General features: G+C 43.2%; 1 protein-coding gene across 5 annotated transcripts in view; it reads right to left on the reverse strand.

Annotated features, from left to right (window-relative positions):
• Prdm2 (PR/SET domain 2) overlaps positions 1-20,765 on the reverse strand; it is a 110,789-nt gene that overhangs the window by 79,719 nt on the left and 10,305 nt on the right. For all 5 annotated transcript variants that reach the window (XM_063287822.1, NM_001077648.2, XM_039110087.2 and 2 more), the window contains one exon: positions 11,514-11,587. In XM_063287822.1, the coding sequence (XP_063143892.1) occupies positions 11,514-11,522 (9 nt within the window). In that variant the 5' untranslated portion in view covers positions 11,523-11,587. The remainder of the gene's footprint in view (positions 1-11,513; positions 11,588-20,765) is intronic.

Genomic DNA, 20,765 nt, shown 5'->3' on the forward strand with positions numbered 1-20,765 from the left:
TGTGTGTGTTTGCCTACATGTATACAAATGCACCTCATGTGTGCTTTATGCAGAGGCCAGAAGATGCCAGATGCCCCAGAACTAGAATTACAGTCGTGAGCTGCCATGTGTGTGCTAGGAACTAGAATTACAGACAGTCATGAGCTGCCATGTGTGTGCTGGGAACTAGAATTACAGACAGTCGTGATCTGCCATGTGTGTGCTGGGAACTAGAATTACAGACAGTCGTGATCTGCCATGTGTGTGCTGGGAACTAGAATTACAGACAGTCGTGAGCTTCCACGTGTGTGCTGGGAACGGAACCCAGATCATGAATGCTGAGCCAGCACTCCACCACCATCAGCCTCCCTCTCTTAAGACAGAAGACACACCTCAACTAGCAGGGTCACTGTTAAGAATATATTTTATGCCAGAAGTTCTTGTCTTGAATTTATAATAGATAATCCACAGGGCTGATGCAGTTCTCCCCCAACTGGTCCAGGATCAGGACTCCTCCCACTCACAGCCACAGGTCTATAGTAACGAAGTCCAAAAGTGCTAGAGTTCCTTCTATGAATAGACATCCTGTCATATACGTTAATCTGCCCAGTGCAGGTTAAACACTATGTAAGTGCGTGGTATACTTATTATTTGGAGAGCACAGGCCAATGCAGAGGCAAGTTTACCTTCCAAATACGTTTTCAATCTGAACTTGGTGAAGTCCAGAGGAGCAGAAGCCATGAATACTGAGGCTTACTACACAAAAGTCCTTTTTATTAGAAAATACAATTTTAGAAATAAGCAAGTTAGAAATAAACCTTTGGAGCAAAAGAATGTTTTTTTAAAAAGTTGTCCCCTGAAGCATTTATAAGTTAGACTCTTTTTCTACATTTACTTAGACAATATAGATAGATTTTCATACTCTGAACTGACCTGCCTTGGTTCTTACGTAAAACAATCACAACTGTTTCTCTTTCCAGTCTTAATCTAAAAGAAACTACAATATCTATTTACTCAAAATTAATGCATTGATATATTTCTGAGTCTCTTCTGGGCGTCCCGGTTGCCCCAACAATGCCTCTCTGTAGTGAGGAACGTCAAAAGATCAAATCCAAACAAAGCCCCATGCCCAGAATCCAAACCAAGTGTAGAAGATGAGCAGTGAGGGGACTGGAGTCCAGGTGCCACGCTGGAGAAAATGTACTAGGCTTCAAGTGTGACAAAATGCAAACAGCAATAGTAGAAACCAAATCCTGATTAGGAAGGAGCCTGGTGAATGCAGAGAGACAGCCAGAGCCAAGGCAGGAACAGTCAGAGGTAAGTAAGCCTGGAGAACAGTGCCCTCCAGCACGGAGCTAAAGGCAAAGAGACAATCACAATGAGAGATGTGCTCAGCAAGCAACCAGTGCTTCCTTAGACTCTCAGGCCTAAAGTGTCTGTCTGTCTGTCTGTCTGTCTATCTGTCCTTGCTGCTGCTCAAGATAGGTATGTCCCTGCTTTAGGTTTTTAAATGAGACCTCTGTGTTCTAGAGGGAAGTCGTTCAAGATTTTTCTTTCTGCTTTCCTATAATGAAGACTCACTCCAAACATGCCAATTCGGACGGCAAGTCTGAAGTTTAATGTGGTAAGTAAGTCAGTGAGTTACTGAGTTTCATCCAATTCACCTATATTTGTCAATCTGAAGCCCTCAACTTCTACTCCCTCAAACCAAAGAGATCCAGTTGTCCCCAACTGATGGTCACAAGCTCTCCCTTCTTCATTCAATCATTAACAAATACTTCTTGAGTGCCCGTTGCAGGCTGGCATTGTGCTGAGTGGAAGGAAACAAAGGTTTGTTAACACCTGCCAGCTGTCTGCTCATGAAGCCCACCTATGAGGAGCCTCTGTCCCCACTGCTGACAAACCTTTGAAGTGTGATGCTCCAGGTCTGCCCTCACTGGAAACTGTGCAGAACGACATGCTTTCCCCTGCCATCTGTCCCCTGCCCCAGTGTCTTACTCATGGTAGACTGATGGGGACCGACCTGAGGGGAGATAAGATTCACTTTTCCATCTGAGTCGAGACGTGTGCTCAGTGTTTATGAACGTTCCTTCATTTAATTATCACAGCGACCACACAGGCAGTGAACTCAACAGTGTTTGGAAAAGATCAGGACCATCCAAGCACAGAATGCCTCACCCACCCACCCACTCACCCACTCATCACCCACTCACCCACCCACTCATCACCCACTCATCACCCACTCACTCACTCATCGCCCACTCACCCACTCACTCACCCACCCACTCACCCACCCACTCATCACCCACTCACCCACCCACTCACTCACCCACTCATTCACTCATTCACTCACCCACCCACTCATCACCCACTCATCACCCACTCATCACGCACTCACCCACCCACTCACCCACTCATCACCCACTCACTCACTCATCGCCCACTCACCCACTCACTCACCCACCCACTCACCCACCCACTCATCACCCACTCACCCACCCACTCACTCACCCACTCATTCACTCATTCACTCACCCACCCACTCATCACCCACTCATCACCCACTCATCACGCACTCACCCACCCACTCACCCACTCATCACCCACTCACTCACTCATCGCCCACTCACCCACTCACTCACCCACCCACTCACCCACCCACTCATCACCCACTCACCCACCCACTCACTCACCCACTCACCCACTCATTCACTCACCCACCCACTCATCACCCACTCATCACCCACTCATCACGCACTCACCCACCCACTCACCCACTCATCACCCACTCATCACCCACTCACTTACCCACTCATCACCCACTCACCCACTCACTCACCAACCCACTCACTCACCCACCCACTCACCCACCCACTCACTCACTCACCCACTCACCCACTCATCACCCACTCACCCACTCATCACCCACTCATCACCCACTCATCACCCACTCACCCACCCACTCATCACCCACTCATCACCCACTCATCACCCACTCACTCACTCACCCACTCATCGCCCACTCACCCACTCACTCACCCACCCACTCACCCACCCACTCACCCACTCACCCACTCATTCACTCACCCACTCATCACCCACTCACCCACTCATCACCCACTCATCACCCACTCATCACCCACTCACCCACCCACTCATCACCCACTCATCACCCACTCATCACCCACTCACTCACTCACCCACTCATCGCCCACTCACCCACTCACTCACCCACCCACTCACCCACCCACTCACTCACCCACTCACCCACTCATTCACTCACCCACTCATCACCCACTCATCACCCACCCACTCACCCACCCACTCACCCACTCACTCATCCACTCATCACCCACTCATCACCCACTCACCCACCCACTCATCACCCACTCATCACTCACTCACCCACCCACTCATTCACTCATCACCCACTCACCCACTCACTCACCAACCCACTCACCCACCCACCCACCCACTCACTCACCCACTCACTCACCCACTCACTCACCCACTCACTCACCCACTCATCACCCACTCACCCACCCACTCACCCACCCACCCATTACCCACTCATCACCCACTCATCACCCACTCATCACCCACTCATCACCCACTCACTCACCCACTCACTCACCCACCCACTCACCCACTCACCCACCCACTCACCCACCCACTCACTCACCCACTCATCACCCACTCACCCACCCACTCACCCACTCATCACCCACTCACTCACTCACTCACTCATCCACTCATCACCCACTCATCACCCACTCACCCACCCACTCACCCACTCATCACTCACTCACCCACCCACTCACCCACTCATCACCCACTCGCCCACCCACTCACCCACTCATCACCCACTCACCCACTCATCACCCACTCACTCACTCACTCATCACCCACCCACTCACTCACCCACCCACCCACTCACCCACCCACTCACCCATCACCCACTCGTCGTCTCATTCACCCACTCACTCACCCACTCACTCACTCACCCATCACCCACTCTCTAACTCACCCACTCACACTCACCCACTCACCCATCACCCACTCGTCGTGTCATTCACCCAGTGTGTTACAGCATCCTGTAAGAGGTACTTTCGGGCCCCTACTTTACAGAGTCACAGTCACAGGCAGTGTGCGGCAGAGCTAGGTGACCCAAGCCCAGCGGTGAAGCTCTGATCTGGATCTCAGATAGCAGGCCACACTGCAGTCAGGAAGAATCACTTTCCACACTACACAGTGTAACACTGCAGTCAGATAAAACCCAGATGGTCCCTACTGCTCCAATGTTTCTGGGGTTCATAAAGTCAGACTCACTCTTATAATAACACCAAGAGATTGTCTGGCATCTTTAATATTTGGTGTGGAAAGCGAATTATTCTAGAGTTATACATCATTCTGACAGCCGACAAGATGTGTGAATACTGAGTTTCTGAGGTCTTTCTGACTTGTGATTGGACCCTGCAACCTAAAGCAAACCAATCCCACTTTTGATAGCCCCTACAGCTATGTGAGTGCCACCACTGGGAAAGCTGAGAGACAAAAGGAACATGGCACAATGTAGGATTCCAAGGTGATGCCACTAATCTGAGAGAACAAACTAGAACCTTCTAGGATGCACTGCAGGGTTTCAGAGTCCTAAGCATAGCGATCTTTCCTCAGAGCTGCAGTACGCCCCAGGAGAAACAAGGCAACAAGAGAATTCCCCTTCTCCATTGCCAGGCCCAGGGAAGAAGCCACGCCTCACACCACAACCAGCACCTAAAGGTGCCAATTTACATTTGCACTGCAGCCTGTACACTGCACCAGGATCAGCAGGCCCCAAGTCTGTCTCCACTTTCCTCCCCTGCAAGACTTCCTGGGGCTGGTGTTTAGCGAGCCCTTACTGGCTGGTGTGTCAAACAAGATCAGGTTTAAGGCATGCACTCCTCTCTCTAGTGTCTTGTCCAGGATAGGAGACACAGAAAGGGAGGGCTATGAACAAATGAGCAAAGGTCAGCTTCAAGACACAAAGGGATAGATGAAGAGTACATGGATTCCCGAAAGTGCAGAAAGAGTTCATGGAAGTAAAGGACTTAAGATGCCACTATGCCAGCCTGAAACAGACACAAGGGAGAAATAGGTCCTTCTATTAGAAGCCATGACAGAGGCAGACGAATCATGTATCAATGTCGTCAAAGTAGAAAGGAAGTCCAGAAGTAAAGTGTCCACAAACAAGATGGCTGTACCTTTGAAGTCTATAGTATCTGATGCTCTTATCCATTCCAGTCTCCACTGCCCTAAAGTGTGAAATGGCAAGGCAATCTCTACTCACCCACACATGCAGTGAGTGTCCCATGAGCCAATGAGGTAGGGCAGGTCTGACCAGTCTGCAGCACACGGGCTGATGGAGGCCATGCGAGTCCCCCATCAATATCAGCAAGAGCAAGAGTCACAATGAGCTGCAGATGTGGCTGACTGGAGAGCTCGTGTTTAGCATGGACAAGGCCCTAGGTTTGATCACTAATCACATACTCCTTCTTCCCATCTCTTACACACACACACACATACACACACACTCATACACGCACACACTCACACATACACACACTCACACGCGCGCGCGCGCACACACACACACACACACTCACACATACACACACTCACACGCGCGCGCGCACACACACACACACACACTCACACATACACACACTCACACACACACACACACACACACACACGCACACACTCACACATTTAAGGTCCTGCCCCACTGAAGCCAAGGTCTAAATTGATACTTTATTTAAACTATTTTAATCAAGGGCAGCAAACAAAGGCTACAGACATATTGTCAGATGGAGTTTGTTTGGTCTTTTGTGTGCTTTAAAGACAAAAAGAAAAACAAGCAAAAATCCCACAATTCTGTTGGGGAGGAAAGGTGGCCATTTTGCCCTGGCCTCTGACAAACACCAGGCATAGCCTCTGTGTCCTCCCTCGTCTAAATCAAAGAGTCTATCACAAGGCAGGCTTTCATGCTGCTGCTTCTCCTAGGCCTCCATTCTTCCAGCCGGTCAGTGTCTTCTTCATTTTTCCAAGTTCCAGCTTATTGATGAAGAGAAACAACACACTATGATTGCTCCTTTTCTGAGTTTCTAGCACTTTTCTGTCATATACACCCAGGACTCAAGGGCCATGGAGAAGCTGTCAGCAACACAACCCACGAGGTTGCTGTACCACAACAAGCAGAGACTTGAGCTCTCGCCCACAATAAGAGTGAACAGAAGGCATTAGAGAGTAACAAAACAGCTCAGCAGGGCAAACATGTCCTGAGTTCAAACCCCAGAAAGTACAGTGGAAAGAAGACAGACTCCTCAGGGTTAACCACCAAAGCTCCCCAAGTACACAGTCCACATCCACACACAGTGATAATGATAAAGACTTTAAATGGACAACAGGGTAGTAGAAAGCAGAACCACAGCGTAGCTGCTGCTGGCTGAAGTGGCTGCAGTAATTTACAGTGCTCCCACCTCCCAGGCAGCAGCCCAGAGGCTTCCTTTGACCACTCTATTTACCATGACTGTAAGACAGGCCCAGCCTTACCATCAGGAAGCTGAAACCAAGCAGTCAGTCGGTCACGTGGGGGGTGGGGGGGATGATGCTCAGACTTGAACGTGGGGAATGAATCAAAAGACCACAAAGCTGAGGCAGAGTCAAACTGCCCTAAGTCTTATCTACCATAATCCATGTTCACACAAAAAAAGCAAAGCCTTCTAGTGACTTAAAGAAATACAATCCAAGTTGTTTTTTTCAATTTTCAGATAATCTAATCGTTTCTCTCAAAAAACCACACCGAAGTTTATAAAAATTATTACTTATCTAGCAGAATACAGGATTTAAAATGAGATTTAAGTGCCATTATTAGAATATAAATTTCTTAAGCTAATATTTATTGAGATCTAAATCATAATTAGGAGTACCTTATAGAAGTCTTTTTAAATTTGAAACGTTAAATTTTTATCTACGATTATAAACATTTCTTTGCCACATAATTAGCATATGCTGAAACAGTCTATTTTTAGGGTTAGAAACAAAGGAAGAAGATAGTGAAAATGGAAGCAAGAAGTCACCACAGCGTTAACCACCTGGTAGAGTCATACCAGGAACAGAGTCGGCCACACTCAGAGGCTCTCAAACAACGACGACAACAACGACGACGACAATGACAACTCTGCCAAGGAAATGCAGCAGCAAGCCGGGTGGAGGACAAAGCCAGGGGAAGAGAAACACAGAATGCATTCCGTGGGACTGCATGGCTAGGACAGTAGAGAACAGGACAGTGCACCACCGTGTCAGTACAGACACAAAGTTCATCAGCAGCTGCGTGCTGGGAAGGACTAATCAGCAAGGGAAGCCCAGGACACTGCAATACCCCACAGCCAGCAAATGGCTGTATCTCCATGAGTACAGATGCAGGTCTAATGGGGACAGTGAGGCACACAGATCACACCGCAGGGGTGAAAATCTAGGAAAAAAAATGAGCCATAGTAGCCTCATTTAATAAAAAAAAAAAAACGAAAACTTAAAAATTCAAGCTTACAGATAAATAGCTGAGGTAAAACATTACTGAGATACTCAGAAAACTGAAAAGCAGAAAAAACATACAACTACAATGGCAAGCTAAGGCAAACAACAAGAAAGAGCTTAACTAACATAGCAGAAAAAAAAAACAGTAACACAGAGGGCAGAGCTCAGCAGCCCTACATCTTAACAAGAACAAAAATGATGGGAATTACTTAAAACAGAAAACAGGAAAAAAACATAAAAGAGTGTCAAACTTTAAAAGTACAATGACTGGAATAAACACAGTCTATAGTATTAAAAAAAGAAAGAAAAGGAAAATCCAAGTATGTTCATTAAACACCTCCTTCCAGAAAACCCTAAGCAGAGACTGGAGCGGGCTCAGTGTCAAGAGCACTTACTACTCAATCTCAAGGGCAGGGTCTGGATCCCAGTACCCCTCAGGAAGCTCAGAAGTAGCTGGAGCTGCAAAGCCTCCAAGGTCATCTACATATGGACACATGCACACATATATAAACAGAACAGATATCTTTAAATGTATGAAACAAGTTAAAGCTCTAAATACTTTCTATTTACAGATAGAAAGGGCAGTTTACAAAGACATAAAAGTCTAGCTGACGGGGTTGGGGATTTAGCTCAGTGGTAGAGCGCTTGCCTAGCAAACCCAAGGCCTTGGGTTCGGTCCCCAGCTCCGAAAAAAAAAGAAAAAAAAAAAAGTCTAGCTGACTTCATAATTTATAATCCCAAATACTTATTAATCTTGAAATCATTAAATCAAAATGGACCTTTAAGTCATCAGACTTAAAGAACAGAAACATCAATATAGCAGAGTAGAAATATGTTATTTTAATTAACGACAGGAGAATATCGCAGAGATGATCTCTACTCTACAACAGTCTAAGACACAAAAGGGGAAAGTTGTAATTGCTTTGGCTTTACAGTGAGTTTAGTAGGATATAGCCACACTGTAAGTCCAGGAGCGACTGTATAGGGTTAGTGTGGAATGCTAATGAGGAAACAAAGGACAACTATGATCTAAAAACAGAGAAAATAAAGAATGAAGGCAAAGGTGACTCTGACTGCCAGTTAGGCACCAAAGTGAGGAGGAACAAGGACTTACCTACCTATCCAGAGAAAAGACATGGCAAGAGTGGGCACTAAATGAGAAACAGGGAAGAGGAGCAACCATAGAGAACTCATGTTCTGAGGGTATATGGAGCCCCAGAATAGCTTCAGAGGGAGAGCCTAGCAAGCTACCTCTCAAGGAGGGACTGGATCACACCAACACAATTGTAATGTATTGTAGTGTGTACAATATGGGCACGCTTTGAATGCTACCAACCCTCCTAAAGGATTCACATAGCAACATGACCCTATCCAGATCATCCCTGTGCCTCAACTGGTTCATTGGCTGGGAATAAAGAGTCTGTGCTAGTGTCTAAGACCACAGCCCTCAGAGGACGGCTCTGACTGTGCAGCAGAAACGATAACCATCTCCTAGAGAGGGAATCCTACTGACCTACACAATACCTTTAGGATGTTAATTATGAGTTAGTCTTGCTCAAGTTCAAACTTCCTTCCACCTGGATTCTATTGTGTAGTTATCTGGAAATTTTTAGTACAATCTGACTGACAACAAGAGTGATAAATGCCAGAACAAAAACTATAAACTACTCTGATTTTTTTTTAATTACAAGAACAATTGTGGATGAACATAATGTTCCAACTTAATAAAGAAATTTAACTGAAAGTGCTAAAAGAAAAAGTGGAATGGTTTTATGATCAAAATAAACCTTTACTTATTATCAGACCATTTCACACAGCCGAGTAAAAAACATGCTAGTCGTTAAAGCACACCTACTTTGCTCCTGGTCCTTGGCACTTGGCATCAAAGGAAGCCCTGCACAAATCTAAAATTAAAACTTGTCAAAAGTAACATGAGATTGCTAAAGAGCGAAAACCTGAAATGGTTATTATTACACCTCTTTTGAAACAGCATGCACACTCTTCATTTGACACAACTGAGATGTACGTTAAAGCAGAAGTGTAAAGTATCAGAAAATAATAATAATCAGAAGAAGAATGTCTAAACACACTTGAAATCTTACAGACTCAGTAGGACATGAGAACCAACGCACAATTAAGCCTAAGCTTAACTGTCAGCTCCTCAGATAAATGAACACAGAACAGCACACCAAGAACAAAGTCCACATTCAAACTCCAGTTTGAGAAGTCACCCTCGCTCTACCCAGAACCTATTCCTCTAACAAGCCCCAGACTGCAGAAAAGCCACTGCTCTGAGTGACCAGGTTCACATTGAAAGTCAACCCTACATTAGGAAAATAAATGAAACACATACAGAAATATACCTCTGATGGATGATCCCCCAAATCCATCCTGCCTTTTTCCTAACCCCTCACCATTTCAAATACAAGCTGCCTTCAGAAGTATGTCAGTAAATCTTCAACTATTACTGTAATGGAGACCATGTGCCCATGTGCTTGCCAGATTCCTGTTTATAAGGTATAGTCTGTGTATTACAATAAACTTATTTTTGATAATGAAAGCAATGAAATCAAAATGACTCACTCCAGCAATTTCACCTCTCCCAATGCAACATCGGACAGAATGTATTAAACATCATCACCTCGTGAAATTATACTTGTGCTTTCTAGTTAGAAACACCTGGAAATGATTCTTTTTAAGTGTCTAAAGTTTCAATTGATAAGATAAAAAATGTTGGGCTGGAGAGATAGCTCAGCAGTTAAGAGCACTGACTGCTCTTCAAAGATCCTGAGTTCAAGTCCCAGCAACCACATGGTGGCTCATAACCATCTGTAATGGGATCTGATGCCCTTTTCGGGTGTGTCTGAAACAGAGTACTCACATACATTAAATAAATAAATAAATAAATAAATCTTTTTAAAAAGATATAAAATGTTTTCAAGTCTTAAATGTTTTAAGCTATTAAGTGAAAAAATACATACTTTATATTTTTGTTTTTCACCTCTTTAAAAAATTTGCTTATGAAAAATTTTAGGATAATATTTCTGACAGTGATATGTTTTTTGTTTTCTGTTTTTGTTTTTGTTTTAAGACAGGGTCTCTCTATTCTGTAGCTCTGGCTGTCCTGGAACTAGCTCTGTAGACCAGGCTGGTCTCAAATTCACAGAGATTCAACTGCCTCTACCTCCCAAGTGCTGGGATTAAAAGCGTGCTTACAAAAACTGTTAGGAGATGGTTTCTGACAGCCACAAACGTCTGTAACTGTGAGAATAAGACAAAAGTAAGGAAATTGCTAAAGAATGCATTAAAATTGCATAGCTAATACCAATTATTGGATCACCCTTGAGGTTACAGAAATATCCCATAGCAGAATAGTTTAATCTCCGAGTAATCACACATCCTCCCGCAAAAGAAAATATCTTCTACTTCAGTATCTGCATCCTCTTCTTTATACAGAGGGCTTTCAAGAGCAAGATACTTGAAAGTTTATTTGAGCAGTAGTGTCTCTAAAAATAATTTTTAATCTCAGAAAATTATAAAATAAAAAGTTCAGAGAACAAAAGATTGATATGTACCAAACCAAAAACAAATGAACAAAACCCTAATTCTGAGTGCAGCAGAAGAGGGGTTAAAAAAGAAAGTCTGGGGTTGGGGATTTAGCTCAGTGGTAGAGCAAGTGCAAGGCCCTGGGTTCGGTCCTCAGCTCCAGAAAAAAAGTCTGAGGTAAAGTTCCTAAGTTGGTCTCCCTGAGGACCCAAAGAAACACCAACCCACATCAGTCAGTGCACAGCTACACCACATACAACTCACGCTAGACGGACGGAGAATGGTGTTAGGAAACAAAAGCAAACATTCAAAAGGAAGGAGGGAGGGAGGGAGTGTGGTGCTAGCTTTAAAAATCAATAGCTTGCCTAACATCTAGGTCATGAATTTGTATAAATTTTTATTTTTAAACTCACCTGATGCATTTTCAATTCCTGTTGTGTTCTGTGAAGATACACACAACAAAGAAACTTCTTTGATTACATGAGCCCTAAAAAGAAAAACAGACAATTGTAATATTCGCCTGCCTGTAAGTTCACAGTGATTAAAAACCACATACAAGCTATAGAACGTGCTCCACAGGCTGCTTATCAAGCATCCGTGCCAGTCAGCCTCGGTCCACACGGACAGCTAACCGCTCAGATTCATCCCATCAATAAACACCCGGCTCACTAAACCGGACTAGAATTTCACTGTGCTCTATAATCAAAGCAGCAGCATCAGAATGACATCATACTTTTAGTTAAGAATTGTATCGCTCCTTAGGAGAAATAAATTAGCCGTGTTAATAGTCAGAAACACAAAAGCTGAAGGAGTAAGTGGTGCGCCATGCAGATATCCCTCTTTGCTTTCAGGATTTGCTGCATGTAAACACAATTAGACTCCATTATTCTGTTTTTCAAGCTCTTGAAGCAGTAAGGTGGATTGACTAAAAAGAGTCACATGAAATTCTCTTCAAAGGGAAGAACAGAAAGCAGACAGTACTGTGCAAAGGCTTTTTAAAAGAGGTCTGGAAAGAGCTACAATTATATCTCTACAGTGTACATTTGACATAGTCAAAGACGTGACAACAAAAGTTCTTCTTGTAAATATATATGGCATAGTCATGTATCGCAGAACACTAATGCAGTCAACCACTGACCACACATACAGTGAGGATCCCAGGAGGCTGTTTCGTTGTCTCATGGTATAGCGCTGGGCCCAGCAGTGGTGTCCCAGAGCATATGACATTCAGAAACAAAACTGCCCAATGACACATTGTCAGAACACACCCTTAAGTCGTATGTCACTGTCTTCATTTCTAAATAATAATTTACTGGAGAGGTGTGGTGTCACATTGTGGCTCCAGCACTTAGGTAGAGACAGGAAGAGTCAGAGTTCAAGGCCAGCCTAAGCTATGTAACTCTACTATCTTTAAAGTCAATGCAGGGCTAGAGAGATGGCTCAGAGGTTAAGAGCACTGACTGCTCTATCAGAGGATCTGAGTTAGATTCCCAGCAACCACATGGCGGCTCACAACCATCTGTAGTTGGATCTAATGTCCTCTTCCGGCACACAGGTATACATGCAAAAAGAGCATTCATAAACATAAAATAAATAAATCGTTTTTTACAAAAAGTCAATGTAGATGGTCCTTTCTTTCCATATAACGTATGCCATGAAGGTTCATACCTGTAATCCCAGCATTTGAGAAGTTGAGGCAGGAAAATCAGGAGTTCAAGGTTATCCTAAGTTATATGATATAGCATCCAAACCATAAAAATAAGTTAATTAAAAATTTAAAAAATAAATTAAAAATATAAAGATATAACATATCCTTAAAGTGAATTTATGATTCTTAGATGCAAATCATAACAATTCAGTAGACTCTCCACTGTAGCATTGTAAATGTCTCCAGTAAGCACATATAACATACCATGAAGTATAAGAGACTATGCAATATAATTCTCTCATTTTTTTCATTTAGTTCCTTGATCTACAAGACACCACCTACATGGTAACTGTTCGATGTGACTATAAATAATACAAGGGGCATGTGATGTAATGACACGCATTTCAGACTGGAAGAATACATGCCTGTCCCATCAGAAGGGGCTTTGATAGGCTATATTTTTTTTTTCTTTTCTTTTTTTCGGAGCTGGGGACCGAACCCAGGGCCTTGCGCTTGCTAGGCAAGCGCTCTACCACTGAGCTAAATCCCCAACCCGATAAGCTATATTCTTAGCTGGTTCTAAGGGGAAATGTCTTTCTGTTCTTTCTCTGAGCTGTTGAGAACCATGCTCACCTGATGGATGGCTTTTAACAAGTGAGACATTATACTTAAATCTGGACATGCTTATCTGTACTAATTTTTATGTATACTGTGCCTGAGGAAGGTACTCCACAGCATGCCAACTGGTTACATAGGTCAGTTCTGGTTAAGCCAATATAAACTCTTAGTATATTCGACAGATAAAATGTCAAGGTAACTCAAGAGCCACCCATGAGTCTGTCCCTTTAAATAAGTGGTTTTCAACTTTCCTGATGCTGCAACCCTTTAATTAGTTCCTCCTGTCTGGTGACTCCAATCATAAAATTATTTCTGTTACTACTTAATAACTGTAATTTTGATGCTGTTATGAATCATTTTGCAAATATCTGCGTTTTCCTATAGTCTTGGGCAACCCATGGGAAAGGGTCATTCAACCTCCCTCCAAGGGGTCATAACTCACAGGTTGAGAGAACTGCTGTTTTATGTGGATTTTTTTTTCTTTTCTTTTTTTTAGGAGCTGGGAACCGAACCCAGGGCCTCGCGCTTGCTAGGCAAGCGCTCTACCACTGAGCTAAATCCCCAACCCCCTAGAACTGCTGTTTTAAAGTTTAACACTGAGCATCTTTCTCATAGATATTTAATATGGCCTTCCCCAGGACACAACTTCCCCTACCCATTGCCTGAGACTTAACCTGTTATCCTATTTGAATGTGGCTCTGGGCTGTGAAGAAGTCCTAAGGTCCGTGGTCTCGTAGATATGTATACCTGACCCCACAGTGTTCACTGGCTACTATCAAGTCCTCTAGGCCTGTGTGGCAGGCTCCAGTTTTCTCTTTCTTCTTCAAGCTTTCACATGTGACTTAATAAATTCTGCCACATGAATATCTTTGAAAAACAACAGAAATCTGCAACAAAATACAGTATTCTGCTGAAAGCTATTTGGAAGCTAAGACTCCTGTGCCGATTTCCTCTGTCATTTTTCATTGTCCTAAGACTCCCTGGCATCACTGTAACTATCAGTTCTTCCAGGGACAGCAGGCCTGTGCTATCGTCACATGCTTAGCTTGTTTTGAGAAAAGCACTGACATCTTTAGCTCCAGGCAGACTGAAAACCTTGGCCATGGTGTCCAAACCTGCTTCTTGCTCTTAGTAAATGGTGTGACACCACTGTTTGACTTTGTTTGGGTTGATGTTGCTGTAATTTGACAGTTTTACCGGGCTAGTCATGTATCGTGTAACTGACTCGATTGAATTATATGTTCAAGAGTATTTATGGACTGAAAGATGATGGCTCAGAGGTTAAGAGCTCTTGTTGCTCTTGCAAAGGATCCAGGTTCCATTCCCTAGACTAAAAGTGGCTCGCAACCTTCTGTAACTCCAGACCTAAGATACTCAACACCCTCTTCTGACCTCTGTAGGCAACCAGACATGCACATACATACACATGCATGTATGTACATAGACATACATGCAGGCCAAACACTCGTCTACAGAAAATGAAATAAATAAATCTTAGAGTGTGTGCCCTCAGCCTGAAGCAGCAGCAACAACTAACACACTTCCTCTCCTATAGATTTATCAGTTCTGAACATTGCACTTTGTCAAGAGAAGCCACACTGATGAATGACCTTAATGGGCTTTACTTTACATTCCAGAAACTAGGCAGTGCTTCATTCCACATAAGAGAGTAAGTGCCCCTTCTACTGCCCGTTACTCTTCCCACCCTGAGCACTAATGTGTTAGGCACTGCTCGTGGGCCCCAAACAGGAATCCCTGACCTCTAGGGAAGGGGCCCACAATCAGAAAATACCTAAATGTGGAGAAAGTGCTATGCAGAAAAGCAAAGAGGGGTTGGAGATTTAGCTCAGTGGTAGAGCACTTGCTCTGGGTTCGGTCCCCAGCTCCGAAAAAAAAAAAAAAAAAAAAAAAAAAAAAAAAAACAGAAAAGCAAAGAGGTTTGGATCACCAACTATGCCTGTCTCCACACTTGCCAATCCAGACGCTGCTCTAGAGACAGAAAGAAGAGCTGTGCCCTGAGAAAGCATGGGAAGAAAGAGGAAGAGCACCAGAGACCCAGAATGTGAGCTCGAAGTCTACACCAAGGTGCACAGCTTGCAGGTGGTGATGTCAGAGGCAAAAGAGACAGTGGGAATGCTAGTTGGCATGGTGCGAAAAGGAAGCAGTGACTTATCCTGGATAGGCTTACAAACTAGGGCCCATAACTTTAGCTGTCTGGTTAGAGATGAATTATGAAAGAAAAGGCAAGTGGGGATGACTTGAACGGAGAATATGGCTGCTGCTTGTAGGGGTGCTGCCCTCCCCTTGTCTGGGTTGCAGTTGGTTTTCCTCTTTATTTCACATCTGTCTTCTTTCCTTTTCCTTACCTTTGTAGTTGCTAACCCACAGGCGCAATTCAAATAGCAGAATTATCTGTCATCTGACACTGGGCAGATAAAACAGTACAGTGTGGAAAACATTTCATTTTTTTTTGAAGCATTAGCTTGATAAGTGACAACTTTTTCTAATTAAAGAAAACCTACTATGTAACTTGAGTTGGTACGCACTATGTAACTTGAGTTGGTACACACTATGTAACTTGAGTTGGTACACTCTATGTAACTTGAGTTGGTACACTCTATGTAACTTGAGTTGGTACGCACTATGTAACTTGAGTTGGTACACACACTATGTAACTTGAGTTGGTACACTCTATGTAACTTGAGTTGGTACACTCTATGTAACTTGAGTTGGTACACTCTATGTAACTTGAGTTGGTACATTCTATGTAACTTGAGTTGGTACGCACTATGTAACTTGAGTTGGTACGCACTATGTAACTTGAGTTGGTACACACTATGTAACTTGAGTTGGTACACACACTATGTAACTTGAGTTGGTACACTCTATGTAACTTGAGTTGGTACACTCTATGTAACTTGAGTTGGTACACTATGTAACTTGAGTTGGTACATTCTATGTAACTTGAGTTGGTACGCACTATGTAACTTGAGTTGGTACGCACTATGTAACTTGAGTTGGTACACACTATGTAACTTGAGTTGGTACACACTATGTAACTTGAGTTGGTACACTCTATGTAACTTGAGTTGGTACACTCTATGTAACTTGAGTTGGTACACACACTATGTAACTTGAGTTGGTACACTCTATGTAACTTGAGTTGGTACACTCTATGTAACTTGAGTTGGTACACTCTATGTAACTTGAGTTGGTACACACTATGTAACTTGAGTTGGTACATTCTATGTAACTTGAGTTGGTATGCACTATGTAACTTGAGTTGGTACACTATTGAGTTGGTACGCACTATGTAACTTGAGTTGGTACACACTATGTAACTTGAGTTGGTACACTCTATGTAACTTGAGTTGGTACACACTATGTAACTTGAGTTGGTACATTCTATGTAACTTGAGTTGGTACGCACTATGTAACTTGAGTTGGTACACTCTATGTAACTTGAGTTGGTACACTCTATGTAACTTGAGTTGGTATGCACTATGTAACTTGAGTTGGTACGCACTATGTAACTTGAGTTGGTACGCACTATGTAACTTGAGTTGGTACATTCTATGTAACTTGAGTTGGTACGCACTATGTAACTTGAGTTGGTACATTCTATGTAACTTGAGTTGGTACACTCTATGTAACTTGAGTTGGTACACTCTATGTAACTTGAGTTGGTACACTCTATGTAACTTGAGTTGGTACACTCTATGTAACTTGAGTTGGTACACTCTATGTAACTTGAGTTGGTACATACTATGTAACTTGAGTTGGTACACTCTATGTAACTTGAGTTGGTATGCACTATGTAACTTGAGTTGGTACACTCTATGTAACTTGAGTTGGTACATACTATGTAACTTGAGTTGGTACACTCTATGTAACTTGAGTTGGTACGCACTATGTAACTTGAGTTGGTACACTCTATGTAACTTGAGTTGGTATGCACTATGTAACTTGAGTTGGTACGCACTATGTAACTTGAGTTGGTACGCACTATGTAACTTGAGTTGGTACACTCTATGTAACTTGAGTTGGTACACTCTATGTAACTTGAGTTGGTACATACTATGTAACTTGAGTTGGTACACTCTATGTAACTTGAGTTGGTACACTCTATGTAACTTGAGTTGGTACACACTATGTAACTTGAGTTGGTATACTCTATGTAACTTGAGTTGGTACACACTATGTAACTTGAGTTGGTACACTCTATGTAACTTGAGTTGGTACACTCTGAAGCACAGCCTAGGACTTCCCATGCCTCCCTTCATGTCCAAACAAAGCCCATTCATCATTTCTTGTTGGAGAAAATGGTTTTTCAAGACAGAATTAGCTCTGGCTGTCCTGGAGCTCACTTTGTAGACCAAGCTAGCCTCAAACTCAGCTCTGCCTGCCTCTGCCTCCCAAGTGCTAGGGCTAAAGGTGTGAACCACATCACTGGCTTAACACCTTTTAAAAGTTCACTCCACAGTCTGCCCACTGGTCCTTCTTCTGTCACCTCTAATCCTAACCACTAAAACACATCTTTGTAGGTAAAGGCACTAGCTGTCATGCTGATAGCCTGATTTCAACCCCCAGAACACACGTGAACAGAACAGAAAGAATCAATCCTCTCATTTGTTTTGACCTACACAGACACCAGGGGGTGAGGGGAGAGCAGAGGACAGGGAGATGCAGGAGGCATGCACCCATACATAAATGTTCACAAATACAATAAATAAATGTACCTTTAAAGAATATTCCAGAATGACAGAGCTATTACAAAACCAAAGGAGTTCTTAGCTGATTTTTAGCATGTGTACATGTATAGTGCATATAAGGGTGTGCAAAGACATGTTCACATGTGAGGAGCACACCAGTGTGCAAGTGTCTGTAAACGTGTGTGAACATGCACATGGAGGTCAGTAGGTTGACATATGGTGCCTTCCACAATGGCTCCCCGCTTTATTTACTAAGTGCAGATCTCTCCCTGGGCCCAGACCTTGGTAATTCAGTTAGTCTGAGCAGCTGGCCTGCCCTGGGATCCTGCTACCTCGTCCCAGGCACTGAGATTACAGAGAGGCAAGCCGCTGTTTTATATGGTGCTGGGAATCTGAACTCCAGCCTTTACACTTTTGCAGAAAGTGCTCTCATCCCCTGAGGCATCACCCCAGCCTTCTTCATTTTTAAGGCTAAATTCTTTATTAAAGTATGCTAAAGTAAAGCCATGTATGATAGTGTGTGCCTGTCACCCCAGCTACTCAGAAAGCCAGGTAGCAAGATCACTCTTGAGTCTAGGAGTTCAAGACAAGCTTGAACAACCTAGAAAGCCCCTATCTGTAACAACAACAACAACAACAACAACAACAACAACAACAACAACAACAACAACGGGAAACTGTGTACTGAACTGAACAGCCCCTAGCCTGAGACTGTGTCTTTCACTATGGGTATTTAGCACTACCATAGGCCATCAATGCCAGCAGTGCCTCAATCATTTTCACAACTGAAGAAAACTAGACACGTTCAGGGCTCAGAATAAGGGTCTGCAGTAACCATGTGTCTAGATAACAGGACCACATGTGCTGCCTATAACAACAGCACACTCCAAACAGTACTCTGAAGTAACCTTCTTACGGTCCACCAGCACTGCTCAAAAGCCCTAAGGCCTCTGAGTTAACACCGACTGGGACAACATCACTTCCACATTCCCACTTAGCTAATGTATGGAATCTCAAAGCCAAAGTTATCCACGAGAGATGCACAATGGATCCTATCAGTGCTGAGAAGAATCTTCTCACATATATCATCAAAACCATCCCAGCAAATGTTTTTTATATTGTTTTAAGATTTACTTATATATGCGAATGTTTCACCTATGTGTACCCCATGACTGCCTAGTGGCCACAGAAGTCAGAAGCAGGCACTGGACTTCCTACACGCAGAATCACAGTCGGTTGTGAGCTGCCACGTGAGTACTGAGAACCAAACTTCAGTCCTTGGCAAGAACTCAACTGCTGAGTACCTCTCCAGGCCAGCACACTCTGCTTTAGTACTAAAAATTTAGTGATTCTGATTTTCTATTACTAGTAGATACTGAAATAGATAGAAAAAGTACAGTAGGCAGACACGTAAGCTTCGAATCTGTGAATCTCAGTCCTCAGTTATTCACAAATAGCACAGATCCTTGAAGTGACACAAGCTTCAATGCTACCTTAGCTTTCTGAAGGTCCAACCACATGCACACACTTACTTTCTTATTTATTTTATTTATATGGCTGTTCTATCTGAATGTGTGTGTGTGTGTGTGTGTGTGTGTGTGAGTGTGTGTGTGAGATGTAGGTATCTAGTGCTCACAGAGATCAGAAAAGCATGTTAGATCCCTTAAAACTGGAGTTAGGGATGGCTATAAGCCAAATTTGGGTCCTCTCTAAATGCAAATCTTGATCGCTAACCCTTCTCTCCAGCAACCTTTTTTAAAAATAGTGTCTAGCCTAGGCTACAGGAGACACTATTTAAAAAGAAGTTCTGATCCTCCTAATGCTGATTTCTGAGTGTTGGATTACAGGAGTGTGCTGCCATGACTAGTTTATAGAGTGCTAGGGACAAAATTCAGGGCTTTGCCATGCTAGGCAAAGTCTAGGAACTTGGCCACATTCAGCTGTACTTTCCAAAGATACTGTTTTCAAATTCTGGAACAATATTAACTTGTTGATATAAGGGCAACTTGATTATCAAAAAAACAATGAAAAATTACTGATTTCTCAGTATCAAAACAATCTGAACATCTGGAAACATGCTCCAAAGACCTGAAAACGTAGAGATAATTGGCTCTCTTGACCCTGGGTGCCCAGTCACATATCCACTCACCATCCTCTGAAATCAGACTAAGCTAGGAGAAGACATACAAGCACAAATCAAACAGATGTGACTGGTTATGCTGTCTTTCTGCAGAGTACAAACTTGGGACTTTTACAAAGCTACAGGAAAAGCAATTATTCTTAAAGTATCGGTTTACATCTAGAAGAAAGGAAGAATATTATGAAATGATAAATGAAAATATTTAATACATTCAACTATAAATCACTCGGTTATTTTTAAGACCAGTTTAGAAATCTTCTGTTCTTATTTGAAAAATACTGTAATTAACTTCAAACTATTCATTTTAAATTACATTAATCTAGTGCATGCATATGTATATACTATGTAGATGTGTGCCTGACACTGTGTGTAGGGGTCAGAGGACAACCTGCAGATTCTCTCCTTCCAGAAAGTTTCAGGGACCAAACTTTAGCCGCCCAAGATAATAGCAAATGCTCTCACTTGCTGAGCCGTCTCTCGGGCCTAAAAGTCATTTCCCACACGTGACCATCAAGTAGACGATTACTTGGCTTGTATGACTCTGGAA

The sequence above is a fragment of the Rattus norvegicus genome, chromosome 5 (genome assembly GCF_036323735.1).
Source record: "Rattus norvegicus strain BN/NHsdMcwi chromosome 5, GRCr8, whole genome shotgun sequence".
NCBI lineage: Eukaryota > Metazoa > Chordata > Mammalia > Rodentia > Muridae > Rattus > Rattus norvegicus.